At 37.8% G+C, this 21,184-nt stretch overlaps 1 protein-coding gene across 1 annotated transcript in view; it reads left to right on the forward strand.

Moving 5' to 3' along the window:
• Positions 1-21,184, forward strand: part of PRKAA2 (protein kinase AMP-activated catalytic subunit alpha 2) — a 63,095-nt gene that overhangs the window by 13,931 nt on the left and 27,980 nt on the right. The window contains exon 2 of the mRNA XM_017543989.1: positions 16,555-16,696. Within this exon, the coding sequence (XP_017399478.1) occupies positions 16,555-16,696 (142 nt within the window). The remainder of the gene's footprint in view (positions 1-16,554; positions 16,697-21,184) is intronic.

Raw genomic sequence — 21,184 nt, forward strand, 5'->3', positions numbered from 1 at the left:
AGCATATCATGTAATTAAAGAAGTTAGGTATAGCGCAAGTCTTTACTAAAAAAATCATCTCCATAGGTCTTTCCTGATCTATTTAAAATAGCCCATTTTCCTGTCACCTTGTCACTCTGCTTTCTTCATGTATCATCTTTACATCATTATGTTTCTTCTTTTAGGAAATTTTCTTATTTTTTGCCTTCTAACACACCAAGAACAACTATAATGTTATACATTTATTATTTATGTTCTCCACCAGAATGCAAGTTCCATTTTTTTTTCACAATTCAAGGCAATGCCTAGTACAGATCAGACACTCAGAACATATTTGTTGAATGAATGAATGAGCAAATGAATGTCTAGACTAATGGGGTAAGAACAATTAGGAGAAAAAAAAGTCTTCAAGGATATACAAGTTCACTCTTTTAATAAAATTTAAGTTCATTTTACACAGTTTATTAGGAGATTTAGAGACTCTTAAGACTTTCAGTCCATGGGTTATTTTCTTGTCTTTACAGCACCTCTTGATGAACAACTTTAGTATATCTGATCCATACAAATGCCACAGCCCAACCCGTCTTACTCTCTAACTGAACACAGCAATTCTCCATACTTGATTATTCTCATGCATTGTTCCTCCCTCCTTAGCCTGTCACTACTAGACTCTATCCCTTCACTGTGACCTCCTTTCTCAAAGCTAGTGCCAGAGATAATGTTTATCCTCTTAAGCATGCAAGTGAGCACCCTTGATACATTGTAATCAAGGAAGCCTGATTATTGAAGAGTAAAATTGCTTGAATTTTGAGCTTGGGTGTTAGAGGCAGACACACCATCCTGTCACTCACTGATTTCTAATTTCCAGTTTGCTCACTTGTAAATAGGGCATAATAATATTTACCTTGCAGGAGTTTGGGGAATTAAATGTGTATGTAAAGTGCTATTTAATAGATATGGTACTTATTTGATAAGTCATAGATCAAAAGGAAAGGAAGTCTCTTGCTTCCTTGTCAGAACCATCCTTTAGAGAACTTTATTTTTGTTGAGATGGAGTCTCACTCTGTTACCCAGGCTGGAGGGCACTGGCGCAATCTCAGTTCCCTGCAACCTCCATCTCACAGGTTCAAGCAATTCTCTGCCTCAGCCTCCTGTAGCTGGGATTACAGGTGCCCCCAACCATGTCTGGCTAATTTTTGTATTTTTAGTAGAAACAGGGCTTCACCATCTTGGCCAGGCTGGTCTTGAACTCCTGACCTCGTGATCCACCCGCCTCGGCCTCCCAAAGTGCTGGGAGTATAGGCATGAGTCACCGTGCCTAGCCTAGAGAACTTATTTATTTATTTATGTTTTTGCAGAACTAGTTGAGGTTTTATTTTGGACTAAAAAACCAAACAAACAACAAAAAAAACAATTGAGTTGTTTTGCAGTTGGAGGCATGGGCAAGGGAGGTCTCCAGGGAGTAAACTCCCCAGTGGTTGAGCTTAGGGCTAGGGCTGAGCATCAGGTGGGTCTCCTGTTTCCCGTGCTTCCCTGCATAGCGGCCTCCCTCTGAGGCTGCAGGGCAGCCAAAGGAAGGGCAGGCTGGGAGGGGCTGTGCAGCTGTTCACTTGGGCAGGATGTCAGAGAACTCAGACACCAGCCTCCCATCGTGGGTCTTAGTCTTCTTCACAAACACAACCTTGGTGGAACTGGTGCGGCTGAGGGAGCTGGAGCCTGTCCCAGAGCCAAAGCTGGAGCCCAGGCCGTAGCTGAGGCTGCGGCTTGTGAGGCCCCCATAGACCGAGCTCAGCCCACCTGCATAGCCACTGATGGTCTTCATAAGGCTACTCATGCTCTGCATCCCAGACTCCAGCCGGCTCTCCTTGCCCTCCAACAGCTTCCTGTAGGTGGCGATCTCAATGTCCAGGGCCAGCTTGACGTTCATCAGCTCCTGGTACTCACGCAGCTGCCGCGCCATGTCCTGCTTGGCCTGCTGCAGGGCAGCCTCCAGCTCAGATAGCTTGGCATTGGCATCCTTAAGGGCCAGCTCCCCACACTGCTCGGCATCTGCAATAGTGGCCTCCAGGGAAGCTCTCTAGCCCTTGAGGCCCTCAATTTCAGCCTGGAGCCGGCTAATGTTCTGGTTCATCTCAGAGATCTCAGTCTTTGTATGCCGCAAGTCATTCCCATGCCTCCCAGCCTGCGCCTGCAGCTCCTCATACTTGATCTGGTACATGTTTGCCTCAACCCGGCTATGGTTGGCGATGTCCTCGTACAGCAATGGTGCTGTCCATGTCCAGAAAGCGCTGTTGTCCATGGACAGCACCACAGACCCGTCTGAGATCTGGGACTGCAGCTCCCAGGTCTCCTCTTCATGCAGCTGCCTGAGGAAGTTGATCTCGTCAGTCAGCCCTTCCAGGCGAGACTCCAGCTCCACTTTGTTCATGTAAGCTTCATCCACATCCTTCTTGATGAGGACAAATTCATTCTCCATCTCTGTACACTTATTGATCTCATCCTCATACTTTTTTTCCAGCCCCTGCATGTTGCCAAGCTCCGCCTCCAGCTTCAGCTTCTCCTGGCCCAGAGTCTCCAGCTGCCACTGAAGGTTGTTGATGTAGCTCTCGAACATGTTGTCCATGTTGCTCTGAGCCATCTTCTGCTGCTGCAGGAGGCTCCACTTGGTCTCCAGCATCTTGTTCTGCTGCTCCAGGAACTGTACCTTGTCGATGAAGGAGGCAAACTTCTTGTTGAGGGTCGTTATCTGCTCCTTCTTCTGGGTGTGCACGGCCTGGATGTTGGGGTCCACCTCCAGGTTAAGGGGGCTCAGCAGGCTCTGGTTGACTGTGACGGTGGTGATGCCTCCCATGTCCATGCTGCTTGTCCCACCATAACCTGTGCCCAGGCCACCCCAGAAGCTGCTGCTGCCCACTCAGGAGAAGCTTGAAGAGCTGATGCAAGCACTGGGCCCACTCTTGTAGGAGCAGCTGCTGAAGGCCTGGGGGCCAGAGGTGGACACATTGTAGGACTTCTGGGTCACCCTGATGGACATGGTGGAGGCAGGAGTGGAGGCAGGTGGGCTGAACTGGGTGGAGATTCCAAGAGTGGAGAAGCTGCCTCTCCAGCCTAGAGAACTTTAAAGGATTTTCAGGGAAAGGAAATTTGGAGAAGAGCAATGAGATTGTTTTGTTTCACCATGGACAAAGAAGAAACGAGGCTTGTATTGTTCTGGCAGGAGTCTGGGGATGGTAGGGGTCAGAACATATGTGTATTACATAACGCTACTGACCGCCAGAGTTACGGCTCTTGACATGAGTGAGTAAATGTTGCTGACCACCGCATGAGGCTCAACTGGCTGATACGTGTTTAATCTCTTGGCTCGTCACAGCTTAGGTATATAGTGTCCTCCAAATGTTCTTAACTTTTTTATTGTACTCCATATACAAAAATGTACTGGCATCTTTTACGTAAATCATCAATAAATTTTCACAAACTGAACACACCCATGTAACCACCACTTAGATAAAGACATAGAAAATGACCAGTATCCCAGCAGTCCTCTCGTGTCCCATATCAGCTACTATTTCCATCTTCCACACCACCAATGGGAGCTACTATCCATGGATAATTTCACCTGTTTTTGAACTTAAAGAGACAGAATGCTACTATATCTGGCTTGTGAGATCTATTTTATGTTTCTGAGATCTATCTATGTCATTGCATGTAGTTGTAATTCATTCTCATTGCTATATAGTATTGCATTAAGACCATACTATTATTTATCCATTCTGTTATTCGTGGGCATCTGGGGTGGTTTTTACATCTTGGTTATTATGATTAATGCTGTTTTACACATTCCTGTATATGTCTTTTTTCTATTTTTATTATTTTAGAAATACATGAATTTGAAATCATATATGTAAAAGTTATTTTAAAAATAATGTTCTATCTGCTCTCACATTTCAGAGTCTTATCATTACTAGGAGTATTTTTTCAGTTATCTACCATGGCTCTTTAGATTACCATATTTATTTTTATTTGTTTGAGATCCAATACTTTTGAATGCATATACAATACTGTAACAGGTACCTACTAATATAACATTACAGCTAGAGTTTTTTTCACTTGTCTTTTTGAGTTATAAGCTTCACTATCCTGTAACCACTTAGTATACCAATTTTTAAAGGAGCTTTAAAAGATTTATTTAGAATGATACTCTACATTTGTAAGTGTGAAATCATTCTTCAGGGGTAATTATACTGCCATATCCTTGATATGTTAGGTTTTTGTTGTTACTGATTCCATCAGAAGTTTTCTCCCATGTAGTAAAGACTGATATATTTGTTAGGCAAGTGTGTCTTACATACAGTCATTTGTTGTTCAAAATAATTTAGAAAGTGTCTTCTTAAGATGAAAGATTTATGAGAACTTGAACTTAGGAAGAATCCCTTTTTTACTGAAGTTTAACTTTTGATGAAGAAAAGAACCATTAGGTTATGTTTGGGACTATTTACCTTTGAGAAAAAGATCTGACAGCACTTCAAAAAATTCGTGGAAAAATGGAATTAAAAGATAAAGATAAAAATAAAAATCATTTTAATTTCATTTTTAAAATTAAATAGGGATGATTTTTTAAAAAATTAAATACCTATAAGGTCTCACCAGGCTGGTCTCAAACTCCTGAGCTCATCTGATCTTCCCAACTTGGCTTCCCAAAGTACTGGGATTGATTACAGGCATGAACCACCATGCCCAAACTGAGGGTCCTGAGAATTTAACCATGTCAGTGTAGTCTCTTTTACATTACTACCTAAAAGAAAATGGGTTTCTTCTAAAGCGTTTGTTTTTTTTATTTGTTTGTTTGTTTGTTTTTTTAGATTAGGAAACAAAGTCAGAAGGTGCCAAATCAGAACTGTAAGGCGCATGCCTAATGATTTTTTTTTGAAAATTCATGAAGATTGTCCTTGTTTGATGAGAGGAATGAGCAGGAGCATTGTCATGGTGGAGAAGGACTCTTTGGTGAGGCTTTCCTGGGAGTTTTTCTGCTAAAGCTTTGGCTAACTTTCCCCAAACACTCTCACAATCAGATATTGTTTTCCTTGGCCCACCAGAGAGTCAATAAACAAAATGCCTGAGGATCCCAAAAAACTGTTGCCATGAACTTTGCTTTGTTTTTTGTTTGTTTGTTTGTTGTTTTTTAAGAGACAAGGTCTTTGTGTCACCAAGGCTGGAGTGTAGTGGAGCAATCAGCTCACTGCAGCCTGGAACTTAAGTGATCCTCCTGTCTCAGCCTCCTGAGTAGCTGAGACTATAGGCCTGTACCACCAAACGTGGCTAATTTGAAACAATTTTTTTGAAGAGACAGGGTCTTGCTATGTTGCCAGGCTGGTCTCGACCCCCTGGGCTCAAGCAGTCCTCTCGCCTCCATCTCCCAAAGTGTTGGGATTACAGATGTGAGCCACTGCGCCCAGCCCACCTTTCCTCTTCTCCAGTACACTATGCTTTAACTGGACCACTTCCACCTCTTGGTAGCCATTGTTTAGCCTGTGCCTTGTCTTCAGGATCATATTGGAAAAGCTATGTTTCATCTCCTATTACAGCTCTTCAAAGAAATGCTTCAGGATATTGATGCTACCTATTAAAAGTTTCCATTGAAAGCACTGCTCTTGTTTGTAGCTGATCTGAGTTCAACAGTTTTGATACTCATTGAGTGGAAAGTTTGCTCAACTTTAATTTTTTAGCCAGAGTTGTGTCAAACTGAATCAACTGAGATGTCTATGATGTTGGCTATGGCGATCATTTCTGCTGGTAATTGTCAGTCCTTTTCAATTAAGGCATGAACAAGATTCGTTTTTGTTTTTTTTTTCTTACAAACCAATGTGGGTGGTCTGCTGCTGTGGGCTTCATCTTCAAAATCATCTTGTCAGCCAGGTGTGGTGGCTCACCCTTGTAATTCCAGCACTTTAAGAGGCAGAGGCAGGAAGATTGCTTGAGCCCAGGAGTTTGAGACCAGCCTTGGCAACATAGCAAGACAAAAAATAAAAAATGAGCTGGACATAGTGCTGCACGCCTATAGTTAGGCTTCTCTGGAGGCTGAGGTGGGAGAATCACTTGATGCAGAAGGTCGGGGTTGCAGGGAGTGGTGATTGCGTCACTGCCTTCCAGCGTGGGCAATTGTGAGACGCTGCCTCAAAACAAAACAAAACAAAAAACTCTTCTTGTCTCTTCCTAAAACGAATTACCCATTTGTAAACTGCTGATTTCTTTGAGTCATTGTTCCCGTAAACTTTTCATAAGACCTCAATGATTTCACCGTACTTCCATTAAAGCTTCAATATGAATTTGATGTTTGTTTTTGCTTTAACATTAGCAGAATTCATGTTGCTTTAATAGGGACTCTTCAAACTGATGTCTTATTCTCAGTGCCTCAAACTAGGTCCTGTTTAAACATGTAATCGTTTATTTTAGTACAAAAGTTTTTTGATATCCATGAATAGTTTTTTCATAATATGCATTTCCATGAATGTTTTGAATTTTTTTCTTTTTTTAGTTCAAATGTTGTTTCTGGTCTATTATTTACTTATTTATATTTAATAAGTTATTTTTAACTTTAAAAAATATTTTATCTTTTTTTATGCATGTTTGTGTGTACAATTTACTCTTTTTTATTTATTTTATTTTATTTATTTTATTTTTTTCTGTTTTGATTACTGTAGCCTTGTAGTATAGTTTGTATTGTCTGTTTTTTAACAGTAGCAATAGGACTGTTCAGGACTCTTAGGAAATGCAAAGAAAGCAACCATTTTCCCATTGAGGATTGCTTTGGAGATAGTAAGATACAGGTGTTAATAACAGCTCTAAAACTGATTGCTTATGTGAATTTTGGGTAAGTTTCTAAACTCTGTGAGTCTGGATTTTCTCTTCTACAAGAACTCTTGTAGAGTTTAAATAAAAAAATATAAAGTGCTAATGGAGATATACAAACACATGTGCATATGTATATGTCTACACACACACATACATACCAACAACCTGGTGTGTATGAGACACACATTACCATTATTAAATTACCATTATTAATATCTGCCTTTCAGACTTACCTATTTTTTATTGATATCATAACCACCTTTCCTCAATTGCCTTATCTTTTAGGCCCCAGAATTGTCTGGTCTTTCCTGCCTAATACCCGCTCTAGTTCCTTTCTTTTTCTTTTTCTCTTTTTTTTTTTTTGAGACAGAGTCTTTCTCTGTCGCCCAGGCTGGAGTACAGTGGCACAATCTCGGCTCATTGCAACCTCCGCCTGCCAGGTTCAAATGATTCTCCTGCCTCAGCCTCCCAAGTAGCTGGGATTACAGGTGCCCACCACCACACCCAACTAGTTTTTGTATTTTTAGTAGAGATGGGGTTTGCCATGTTTGTCAGGCTGGTCTCAAACTCCTGACCTCTAGTGATTTGCCCACCTTGGCCTCCCTAAGTGTTGGGATTATAGGCGTGAACCACTGCACCTGGCCTAGCAAGTTCCTTTCTAAAGTACAGCATATAAGTACTTTTCTTTCCATTTCTTAGATCTTTACTACATAAAGTTTAAGTCCATAGATTAGCAGCGTTGAAAACTGCTTATAAATACCTCAACGGACTTGAGCACTTTTAATTTATGCATTTCTGGAGGTTATAATACTTGGGAGTGGAATCACTGAGTCATAGAGTATATAGTTTTAGTAGTTATTATGTACTTTGCGTCAATATATTGTTTTCCCAAGTGTTTGCACTAATTTACGTTCCTGCAGCAACATATAAAACTTCCAGTTGCTCTATATCTTGACGGATACATGGCATTGTTTGTCTTTTTTATTGTGCTGTTCTGGTGGGTATATTATGGTATTGTACTGCATTGTGGTCTTAATTCACTTTTGTCTGACGACTCATGATATTGAGCACCTTTTCTAGTTTATTGATCATTTAGATTTCCCTTTTTCAAAATCCGTTTTCCTGTGAGACATATACCTTCTTTTGTAATGCCTGGACCTTGAGTAAATTGTAGTTCTGGTGCTGATGGTTATTGTTTTTTTCTATCAATTCTTTTCCATATTTAGGAGCTTCTGGAATGCAGCACTACATACCATTCCTTGGGACTTGGAATATATAGATGACTTTCCTTTAATAGGTATTTGTTGGTTTGCTCAGATATGAGAGTGTAGCACACCCAACTTACATATGCCTCATATTCTAAAGCAACGATACCGGTAGATTATTAGGCCTATATCATATATTCATGTAGCCCATATTAGCGTTAGTCATACATTTTTTCCATACAGTAAATAGTTACTGTTAGTTATATGTCAGATATTGTGCCAGATGCTAAGGATCAATGATAAATGAGACACAGACGTTGTTCTGAAGTAGCTGGCCACTGTAAAGGAGATCAGTAACAACAACAGAGTAGGTAATTACAGCACTTGATGTTAAGTGCCACCAGGGAGAGGAGCTGTGGGAATACTTTAGAGCATCACTTAATTCAGACTGTTGAGTTAGGGATTGGGGTGTTAGTTAGGGAATACTTACTGAAAGATGGTACTTCAGCTGAATTTTGAAAGACAAATGACACATAGACATGTGATGCATTGGAGATTTGGTGAATGGGAATTTAAATGATTCACATATTTAATGGCATTCATTTATTCCACTGAATACAATTCCACTGAAATTTGCTGAATGTTTACCATAAAGTGGGCATGTGATGGTTCTGGAAATGAGAAACGCAGAGTCGTTATGGGAAGTTCCAAATAGTTCTAAATGACTGAAATACAACAGTTGAGGTGAGGGAATGGTGAACGATGATACAGGAAAGACAGGCAGATGTATATAAATGTAAATACTATGTGTTTATAACACGATATGAAGTTCATTCTGATTACCTTCTTATCCCAATTTTCCAATTAGGTGTGTAACATGCTCTAAGTGTAGAATGGGTTTCAATTTCCCAACATCAGTGGAGCCTCCATTCTGTATGGTACCATAATTTGTCTTGACCCCCAGAGCTTCTATCTAACGTCATCATACAAAATTCTTGAATCTTCCCCTTGCTTTTTATTTTAGTCAGCTTGCTTTATCAGTAATTAGAGGGTGTACAGAAGACTAATCTTTCTTACTACTAAAGTATTTCATAAGGTATGGACATTTTGGTCAAAAGCAATTAGTGGAAAGAGAGATATTTCTAATCCTGGGGTCTACAGAGAAGGAGATAGTGGAGCTGGCTGAGGACTGATACACATGCCTTCCTTCAGAGCCACAACTTATCCATGCTTGTTACTCATATCATTCATTCTTGCTCCCAACTTTTCTTTTCTTCCACTTCTTAAACTTAGGGTCAATTTAAAGGTCTAGTCCTCAGACTGTTTAGGATCATGAGGGAACGTTGTAACTGGTGGGCAAAAATACCACTCTCACTGGAAGGCTATGTCTGTAGCATCTAAACTTGGAATTCTGAATGTCACTTTTCCCAAACCCAAATTATTACACATGGCGTATATTAATACATTCTGTAACACTTTTAATGTAAAAGTATTATTTTAGACATTATGAGTTAAATCTTTTATTTGCGTAACCATAGATTAAAGTGTAGTATGATCATTATGAACAAAGGCTTTAGAATCAGATCTGGATTTAAATACTGATTTTGTTCATTCCTAGTCAGTTTGAATTTCTCTAAGCCTTGGTTTCCACATCTATAAAATTTCCTCATAGGGTCATTAAAAGTTTAAAATGAAGCAATGTAAAATATTAAACATGTATATACACATATAGATACACACCTGTTAGGTGTCCCTCACAGATTTGTGAGAAAGAATAATTGTCATTAAATAGCCCCTGCTACAAACCTGGGTTATAAATTGATTCCTGTAGACACCCTGAAGGATGATGTCCATTTCTTGGTAGTCTCTCTTGTGCCTTCACTTGGAGACCCTCATGAAGGATTTAGTGCACATTTTTTTAGTCTAGATTTTAAGTCAGATCACCCCCAAGATGTCCCAAAAATTCTAAGAAACTTTTTTAGCTATGGTAATACAATGGTAGACTTGATTTTATTTATATAGATAAAATATGATGATAGACTTGATTCTACTTATTATATAGGCTGATAATTTTCTGGGAGCACTATGATTGCCACAATTCCAGAGAGAAGAAAAACTTGTTAAGCACCAAAAAAGTGCCTTACAAACCAATGCTGTACACCAATCAGAGAGTCTTTAGAGGTGTAAGAAATACCACATTCAGCTCCTTGTTCAGTGGAGCATGTGAAATTAAGTACTTAGATTCTTTTTTTTTTTTTTTTTTTTGTGGGCTAAAGCTTTATTTGGCATAGTTCAAATTATTATGCAGTATTCCCATAGCTTTTAGATTTTGGCAACTCTTTGTTTGATCCTAGTGGAAAAATAGATTATAATTTAGGCCTAAAATAATTTTTAATTGTTCCTTTTGATTGTTTCATTAGATATGATAATATTCTAAACTGTATATTAAAATAGAATGAAGATATATTTGATATGAATTACTATGGGATGATGTACAGATACAGAAGTGTTCCGAACTATGCCTTATAAAACTATAGGGTCTTGCCTGTGGTAAAAAATGCTGGACTTCATATGGGAATGATATTGGAAATTTGAAAACTTATGATCTTTATGTAAAACAGTTGCGTATTTATACCTATATAACACAGCTGTGTGAAGTTCTGTCTTGCATATAAGGAAAATGTGTCAAAACTGAAAAACATCCAGAAAGTGGCAACTAAAGTCATCAAGAGGCGGGAGTAGCTAAAAAGCTTTGTATCCTTCACTGTGGAATGATCCTCAGGGATATCATTAGAAAAGTCAGAGTTGGAAGGGGAATTAGCCTTGATCTACTCCAACCTGTTATTTAATGCAGGGATTTATCTTATGATAATCCTGATAAATGGCTGAGCTTCCCCTCTTTGAATACTGAATGGTGCATTAAGAGTGCTGATTTTGGCAGGGCACGGTGGCTCACACGCCTGTAATGCTAGCACTTTGGGAGGCCAAGGCAGGTGGATCATCTGAGGTCAGGAGTTCCAGATCAGGCTGGCCAACATGATGAAACCCCATCTCTACTAAAAATACAAAAATTAGCCAGGCCTGGTGGTGCATGCCTACAATTCCAGCTACTTAGGAGGCTGAGGCAGGAGAATTGCTTGAACTTGGTTGGCGGAGGTTATAGTGAGCTGAGATGGTGCCACTACACTCCAGCCTGGGTGACAGAGCAAACTGTCTCAAAAAAAAAAAAAAAAGTGCTGTTTTTGGGGACATGCTGCTTGGGTTCAAATCCTAGCCCTGGCTACTGGGGTCTGCCATGGCCATTCACCTACTAGCTGAGTGACCATGGGCAAATTCTTAACCTCTCTGCAAATTTTTAATCAGCTCCATGTCCTGTCTTATTATTGCCAGCACCTGTGTCCCTGACATAAGGGACCTAACCTCTGACCCCCTCCCATCTAGTATTGAGAGTTGAACTGAGAATCAAGCAAATATTAGTGTTATACATCTGGTAGAAAAAAAAAGTATATTCAGCATACAGTAGTTACCTTTAAAAAATGAAAATTTCAGTGTAGACCAGAGTGGTGAAAAGGAACTTTAGAGGAGGCTTCATGGATCAGACAAGTCTGTTAGTTGAAGGAGAATCTATTGACTATTCCCAGTTCTGCCTTCTAGAACCGTATAAATCAGTTTAATTCCTTCTGTGTGACAACTCTACACCTTATCAAATATAAAATATAAAAGGTATAGTTTTGGTGAACTTGAATTTTTCCCCCTTAAAATTCCATAGCTTTAGAGAGTATTTTGTGTATTTTGGCTAAAATTTGGGAAACACAAAATGAACCACTAATGGGTGATAATTTTGTAGAGCTCTTTAACTTTTTAATCTAAAAATTGTGTAGACTATAAATTAGTTTATTTCCATCAACTCAAATATGGTTACTCAGCAAAATTGAAAATTTGAAGTAGATTCCAAACCATTTGAATTTTAAATATTCTAAATAGTGTATTATTTAGATTCAGCTTTGAGTGACAAAAATCTTCCAAATAAGAGTGGCTTAAACAGAAGTATCTTGCTGTCTTATAAAAGTCTGAGCAGGTGATGTAGACTGTTGTCATACCTGATGGTGACAAAAATATGGTTTTCTCTTTCCTGTTGCTTTCCCCTCCTGAAGTCTGGTCTCAAGGTACCAATGGTGGCTTTGATATTCCAGGCTTCAGGATGAAGAAAGGGATGAGGAAGAAGTTGCCAGAGACATTTCTGCTTTGTATGTCATTGACTGGAACATACTCATATGGCCACATCTATTAACAGTTGCAAGAGAGACTAAGATGCAGACTGTATGCTGGGTAGCCATGTACCCAGTTGTAATTTGGGAGTTTCATGTCAGGGAGAAAGAAAGGTGCAGAAGATATTGGAAGACAACTAGCAGTGTAATGTCGTTAGTACAGCTACTTACCTGAGTAGGCATTCATTAAATAGTTGTTCAATGGATGAATGTTTCTAATTTCTCCTGTCAAAGTAGGTATTGATCAGGATATTTACTTATACAGATGATAAATAATGGCAAGATTATTTATTCTTAGTGTTTTTAGAATTTTATTTTTCATCTATTCTTTATGAATGTGGTGTATCTGACAATCTTCAGGCAGATGTAACGCTGTACAAGATTTACTTCAGTTCATTTATTACTGTTTTTTTCCCCCACCTAAAACTTGGAGGTGTGTTAAAAAAATCTCTTTTCATGTGTCTATGATCAACATTTCTGGCATATGCTTAGCAAATGTTTTTAGATTGAATAAATGAATGGGAATAAAACATTGAGGCATCCAAGCCTTTTCTTTTATTTCTTATTTTTGTTTCGATTTACACAAAGAAGAGTTTATGTCTATAAAATGTGTATAGAGGAAATTCTTGACCTTATATCTGTATTTGTTACAAGATTTTCAGGAATATTCATTCAGCTTTCAGGTGGAATGTGGTTAAGTTTGGATTTAATTATGGTTAAGTACCAATTATGGTGTTAATAGGCAAAAAAGGCTAGTATAATTCAGCAAAAAAGGGGGATTCTTAATGCATTTGGCTTTTTCAACCTCAGATACCTGATTAGCTTATCAGTATGCTTAACCGTTTCAAGGGAAAATGTCATTTTTTTTCACTGCTTCATAAAGAAAATTTTTTCATGTATAAAGCTAAATGAGTCAATTATTTCCTCAACTACCATAGGCAAAGCAGTACTTTATCATTATTTTCTAAGTGAATTCACTTACTGTTTTGTTTGCATGTTCTCCAGATTAACCATATGTCATTAAAAAAACAAAACACCCATCTGCTTGGCTATTAGAGTCCTTGGTCTTACTTCTTTGATCAGGAAAGATCACATATGTTCTCAGTAGACAGTAACTTAATCGTCAAGTGGGAAAGGAGGAATTTAATCTTCTATATAGCAGGGATTTCAGTTCTCGTTATTTCATTGAGGCTACCGGGGATTTGAGGAGAGAGATGGATTTGTTAGACCACCCTGGCAAGGTGTTTGGGTATTATAAAATTCCCAAAGATGAGTAATAAACTACTCAGGCATAAATAAACCGTTTAGCCTATTTTAATTAATAGAAAGTTCGTAGAAATCGATAAGGTTTTTCTGCAGTCCTGGAAAAATATTTTGGAGTGTTAGTAAGTTACATTGCTTGAACTTGATATGTCTCATTTTGTTTGTTTTATATGCTGAGAAAGTAACTTTCAAGATTCATTAAATTTTTTGAGATAATTTACAGTTTGCAAAAGTTATTAAGATAAAAATAATCTCCAGTGACAGAAACTCAGTTCTTTCTAAATCATCGCATTACATGTTTGGAGTACTCTGACTGGGGTTATTACTGTGTGATGGTTATGCTGGCTGTGAAAGCAGACAGCCCAGGTCAGATGTTGTGCCACCACTTGCTGTGTGACCTCGGATGACTTATTTGATTTCTCTGTGCCTCAGGTTTCTCATCTGTACACTGGATGATAATAATATTTCATAGAATTGTGGTAGGGCTGAGAGAGCAGGGCAGCTATCACTTAGAATAAAGCTTAGTACATAATAAACAGTAAGTGTCATTAACGATCACCTTTTTCATTAATGTTTTTGTCATAATGAGTTGAAATATGACTCCAAGAAGTATTTAGGAGATTATGTCAGCCGACTCTTTCATTTGTAGCATATATACTATGTGCTATGAAGTGACATAGAAGACACAGGTTTGGTGAGGAAGAAGGAGGAGAATGCTGAATGTAGTTTTTTTTGTTTTGTTTTTGGTTTATCTTTTTTTGGAACAGTGTCTCACTCTGTCACCCATGCTGTATTGCAATGGCGCCATCTAGGGTCACTGCAACCTCTGCCTCCTGGATTCAAGGGATCCTCCTGCCTCACCCTCCCAAGTAGCTGGGACTACAGGCATGTGCCACCACACCCAGATAATTTTTTATTTTGAGTAGAGATGGGGTTTTGCCATGTTGCCCAGGCTGATATGGAACTCCTGTGCTCAAGGGAACAGCCCACCTCAGCCTCCCAAAGTTCTGGGATTACAGGCATGAACTGCCATGTGCAGCCCTTGAATTTAGTTTTAAGTGTGTTGAATTTGAGGTGTTTGTGGGATATTAATCTTGAAATACGAATTTAAAGGAGAGACAGAGGTCACTGGCATATGGGTGATAATTAAAACTACGGAAGATGAATGACATAATGTAAGGGTCTACCTTGGGCCGGGTTTGAAACCTGGGGACACTAACCTTCAAAGAGCAGGCAGAGGACACAAAAGAGACCATCTGAGAGTTAGTAGGAGAAACAGAAGAGAGAAATATCACCAAAAAGAGGTATGGTGTCTGATGAAACAGAGATTATAGTAATCTGAGAACTGAAAAGTATCCATGGCTTGATAATGGTATTTTGTGACTCTTTGGTGTCCTTAGAGTGGAGGTAGAAACCAGATAGCTGTGAATTTAGGGATGGTGATAAGGGAGGAAAAGAAGGCAACAAATGTAACTACTGTAACTACTCTTTTGAGAAGTTTTGATGAGACAAGTTGGAAACTAGAGGAGGATACAGGATCAATGGAAGAGTTTTGGAGGATATACGACTTGGGCAGCCTTAAGAGAAAGAGCTATTAGAAAAGAAAAAAAGTTGACTATGAGGAGAGTGTAGAAAAGATGGGTTAAAGGTGAAAGTTGATGAGACTGGCCTTGAACAGGAGGAGGGGTATGGATAGAAGTAAGTCTTTAAGATAGAGGAAATTAGGGTTAACCTGTAATCCCAGCACTTTGGGAGGCCAAGGCGGGAAGATCACTTGAGCTCAGGAATTCAAGATCAGCCTGAGCAACATAGTGAGACCCCATCTCTACAAAAATTTAAGGAAAAATTAGCAGGGGAGGCTGATGCATTCTTGTAGTCCCAGCTACTGGGGAGTCTGAGGCAGAAGGATCACTTGAGCCCAGGAGGTTGAGGCTGCAGTGAGCTATGTTCACACCTACTGCATTCCAGCCTGAATGACAAAATACCCTATCTCAGATTAAATAAATACATAAAAAGATAGGAAAAGTCACTCCTAATGACTTCAGGTTCTCTAAAGAAATAAAAAGGGTGTTTGTCACTGAAAGGAGGGTTAGAGAGATGTTTTGAGGAGAATGGTGAAAGTTTAGAATAGAATTGAGGCAAATAGGAGAGGTAGCTGACAAATTTGTTCCTGACTGAGGGATTTTTCATCTGAACAGTATTGAAAGATATTCCTGTTAGTGTGGATGCCATGAATGTATTATATGAGAAAGCAGAAAGACTATATTTAACATAGCATATATTCATTTGGCATCTCTGTGTACAAAGCACTTTGCACCTATACTTCCAGGGTGATTCAGATGAGCACTGGTCATCTTGTCCAAGAAGAGTATGAGCTAATAGCTTAGGTCATATGATTTGTCACAAACGCAAATGTTTATAATAGATTAAAAATGGTAAATGACATGAGTTTTATAAACATACTATAACAGTTTGAAAGAGATAGAGATTTCATCATACAGAGGAAAAATAAGAGGACTTTATGAGAAAGGCACACAAAAGGGCTAATATGAATTTTCTGTTGCAATAGTAATTACTATATTGTGAATTTTTGATTTATCACACTATTTATTCTTCTATAATACAATGACTGGCATTAAGCAGAAGAAGAGAAGAGATTATTGAAACAGTGAGTTCTCTTCTGTCCAAATGATGTTCTCAAGTTGCTTATATTTTACAATATAGAATTCAGTAATCATTTTCACAAATATTCCATAAATATGAACATCTCTGTTAGGTGCAAAAGATACAGAGATGACTAAGATATAGTTTTTGTCCTCAAAGAGCGCATAATCTAATAGAAGAAATAGAAGTACAAAGAACTTTAGTTTTGTACAGTGGCATAAAGGTGGTATACATGAGTAAAGACGTTTAGGGCACAATGGAAGGAAGCACGAATAAATGATTATGTTGATATGACAGCACATTTTTTTCCATTTTCTTTCCTTTAGTTGGAGAACATCAATTAACAGGCCATAAAGTGGCAGTTAAAATCTTAAATAGACAGAAGATTCGCAGCTTGGATGTTGTTGGAAAAATAAAACGAGAAATTCAAAATCTGAAACTCTTTCGTCATCCTCATATTATCAAACTGTAAGTGTTTTTGTATGTTATAATATCAAAGAGGCACCTGTCTTAAAACATTTCTAAGGATTTTATAATTGTTTATTGTTAATCTTTTATGATTTTTTAAATATTCAGCAAGTATTAATTCACTTAACCTTTATCTGTCATTTTTTGCATTCTCTTGGTTAGAATGAACAGGCATTGTTTCTAAATTGGTACTCTTTTCAAGTGATGAATGAAGCCTCAGAAGTTGATTCTTATCCAATTTTAAATGTCATTCAGGGCTTTGATATTTCTAGATTCTTTTTTATTTTTTTTTCTAGTCAGTTTTCACTAACATACCAGGGTATTTTCTCTTTGGAAATATAGAAAGTATATGTCAAAGATTATTTCACATAGTATCTTGTAGAACTGAAAGTAGTACTATAATCATAAAGCTTTTAGAAAGGCAAATGTGTTTTTTTCCTTCTTGGGATATATTATAAACTTAAAAGTTAAGTAAATTGGAGATAAATAAGATAATTAATTGAAAGATAAATAATCATTTTAAAATTGACTAGACTCTAGAAAATATAAATATTAAGTATGCAATAATGTGTTTCTTTCAATCATTTGAAGTTGCAGTTTAGTATTTCTTGAGAAAATGTAACATGCTAGACACTGAAAATTGTCTTATTTATCTTTAAGCTTGGATACAGTTTTATAAAATAAGTATTGCTCTTACTTATTGAGCACCTGATAGTGGCCAGGAACTGTACCAAGCATTTTTTTTTTTTTTTTTGTCAAGTTTCTGCTGAATGTATGGAGCATTTTACATATATAACTTAATATCATCTTCATGATCAGTGTCTAAGGTAGGCTTACTTTATAGACGAGGAAACTGCATTATCTAACAAGTAATAGTAACTTATCCAAGGCCACACCGCTAGTAAGTCACAGAGCTGGTGGTTGAGGTCAAACCAAATTTCAAATGCCATGCTGTTAATGCTCCAACACTCCAGTTTTTCTTAAAATTGAGAGTTATATAAATTCCTTTTAAAGAAAAAATAAATTTATGGATCCCTGATTTTGACTTAATTATTTTTTAATATACCATTACTTAAGTGTTTAGAAACAAAGCCCTATGTTTAAACTTTATATGTATATAGTTTGAATACAATTATGAAACCAAAAGAAATTCACAACTTAAATACAAAAAAACACAATGTAATCAATGGAATTCAAAGCAGTATCAATAGTATAATGTGACAAATAGTAGTGTTTTGTAACAACCAAATCATTGTTAGTGAGTTGAATAGTAGAAACAGGAGGAGGAGGTCAAATACTAAATTTATATTGTGATTCAAATAAGATTGGTACAGAAAAAGCGTGTTCATATAAATATACTATTAAAAAAGCAGTATTAATATCTCTGAGATGTTCTTTGATAGTTCATTAATCAGACATTATATTTAGGCTGACCTTTGTCAGTGAGCAGTCTTTGAATGTCAGCATTAATGGGAACAACTTGATAACCCTGTGGAGTTATGTTGTTTACTTGATGACAAGAGGAACGTGTAAGTGTGGTAAGCAGAATAATACCTGCACCCCCATGTCTATTTCCTAATTCCTGGAAATTGTGAATATATTAAGTTGCATGGCAAAGGGTAACATTGCTAACCAGCTGACCTTAAACTAGGGAAATTATCCTGGATCATGTAGGTGGGTCCAATATTAACATAGTGGTTCTTAAAAGTAAAGGAGAAGGGTAGAAGAAAAGAGTCAGAGAAAAAGTCCTGAACATGGAAACAACATCTGAATGATAAAATGTGAGAAGGACTCAACTGGCCATTGGTGCCTTTGAAGATGGAGAAAGGGGAGCATGAGTCAATGAATGCAGGCAGTCTCTACAAGCTGAGAAATGCAAAGAAATTCTGCCCCAGAGCCTTCAGAAGGCAACACAGCTCTGCTGACACCTTGATTTTAGCCCACTGAGACATGTCAAGCTTTTAAGATAAAGAACTGTAAGGTAATACATTTGTGTTGCTCTAAGCCACTGAGTTTGAAGTATGGCAGCAATGGGAAACTAATACAGCATCATTCTTAAAATCCTTAAATAAGTGGCTGGTCCAATTATTGCTGAGACTTGGAACATTCATTTAGTCTTTACTGCTGTACTTATTATTAGTGAAGTATGGCTAATTGGTGTTTTTAATGAAGGGACCCATGCAGTGCATCTTACCGGCAGCATGAGTATGCCACTGATTGTTCAGAGTAGGCTTTTATGGAATTGGCATTCCATTGGATGACCGGTGATGACTCAGTTCTCACATCACTGCTGTGAAACCTTCATTCTTAGAGTAAGCTTCAATGTCATATGGTCTTCACTTGACATTCACTCAGTCGTAAACATAAACAAAAACTGAGGTCCCTGAAATTGCATGGCAGTACTTGCTTATAAGGTTATCATCTAGGACCCATGTATTAGATGGTCCAGAGTATGTATATAGAGGTTTTTAAAGATTATCGTAAGAATTAAAATTCTACCCATGAGCTTGGTGACTCACCTCTCCTATCCTTTGTTTCTTTGACTTTTAAAATGGGACACCTCTTTTGAGGATTAAATGTGTTGGCATTGATGTAATGCCTAGTATTTAATGGGCATTGGCCCACAGCAGGAATTAGCAACTTACAAACTAACTGCAGTCCTCTTTCATTATTTTAAGTGGTTTTCACTTAACTGAAGCAGTTCATCTCTGACTTCAACTCCATATTATTAATGACTTTGTTGTAGTTACTGGGTAACATCTAAGCTAAATCTCTTTGCACTTTCCCACTAAGTGTCCACTTTCTATGAGAAGAAAAAGGTGAAATGGCCAGACTGAAAGTGTCATAGGCTAGAATGGAAGTGGAGAAGGGAAAGATCTTTCTGTATTTGCCTTATACCTGATCTCATCACTTTTACAATGCCAACCCTGAAAGACTCTCAGGAAATTTTACCCATTTGGGTATGAGTCCTACTATCTATACAGTTCCTAAAAACACAAATCAGATGTTATTAATAAGCAGTTGCAATTGTCATGAGGATTCTAAGGCTTCTTTTCCTTTTTTTTTTTTTTATGTTTCAAACAGAGTCTAGCTCTGTTGCTCAGGCTGGAGTGCAGTGGTGCAGTCTTGGCTCACCGCAGCCTCCGCCTTCCAGGTTCAAATGATTCTTGTGCCTCAGCCTCCCAAGGAGCTGAGACTATAGGCATGTGCCACCACACCACACCCTGCTAATTTTTGTATTTTTGGTAGAGACAGGCTTTCTGCCATTTCGCCAGGCTGGTCTCAAAGTGATTGGCCTGCCTCAGCCTCCCAAAATGCTGACATTACAGGCACGAGCCACTGCACCCGGGCACGAAGACTTATTTTTGATGTTATATTTATCAGTGTTTTCTTGCCTCCATTTCTATATTTACTTTCAATCATTTTATTTTTGATAATTATCTCATTCCGATATGGAACAATTATTCTGATGTATATAGCAATTATTTAATTGCTGTTTTCTGAAGGAATTATAGAAGATTGTCAGAGTTGCTCAGAAATTAATTGGCAGAGGTGAATTTACAGCTTAAAACTTTTGGCTTCTAGACTTGAGATTAATTTATTCAGCTACATTGCCTCTTTAATTGTAGATCTGATCTTAAAACAAAAAATTCATGTATTCTTACTACAGAACAAATTATTGACATAGTCTCTAATAGTGTTAGTCATTTAAACAGAGAGAGCAACCGTATCCTTTCAGTGGTTTTCTTTTATATAGTCTTGGCCTAATTGCCAGGAATAGTTTTCTTGTTGCAAAAAACGAGCCTCTAGAATTAGTAAGAAGGTTTGAGCACTGAATACCAAGAATGAAGTATATTTATTGCATGGTTTCTTTATTAATCCAAATTGGGAAAATAATTACATATGAATAGGCTAAAACCCAGTGGTAGAAAGTTAAGAGGAGAAATAGGATTTAAAGAAAAATCCAAACTTTCCCATGAAGTAGACTTTGTTGAATTGACTTTTGTCCCTGTTGTTCTTTTCTTTATAGTTCTTAATGCAACTTGATTTTACTTGATCGAAAGATGAATGCTTGCTGGTCTGGTGGTGAAGATTTTGCCTGTCTAATTCTTTTTAGTCTGTCTTATTCAACCTATGGCCAGCTTTTAACAACATTAACCACCACCTTGAAATGTTGTAGTCTCTAGGTTTCCATGACACCTCAGGCTTCTGTTTTCTTTTTTTCGTCCTTGTTCCTTCTGAAAACTTTCTTTTATAGGCCCCTCTTTATCTTCCTGGCTGTTAAGTATTGATGCATTTAAGTACACTGAGTTTATTTTCTTAGTGAACCCTCTTTTGATGATTTCATCTACTACCATGGTGCTGTTTGTCATCTCTATGCTAAAGATTTCCAAATCTTTATGATTTCTAGTCCTTATATTTTGCCTGATTTTTGAACACATTTATCAAACTGTTTATCGGATGTTCACATTTTTTTTTTTTTTTTTT

This window comes from Cebus imitator, unplaced genomic scaffold (genome assembly GCF_001604975.1).
Source record: "Cebus imitator isolate Cc_AM_T3 unplaced genomic scaffold, Cebus_imitator-1.0 Scaffold163, whole genome shotgun sequence".
In the NCBI taxonomy this organism is placed as follows: Eukaryota; Metazoa; Chordata; class Mammalia; order Primates; family Cebidae; genus Cebus; species Cebus imitator.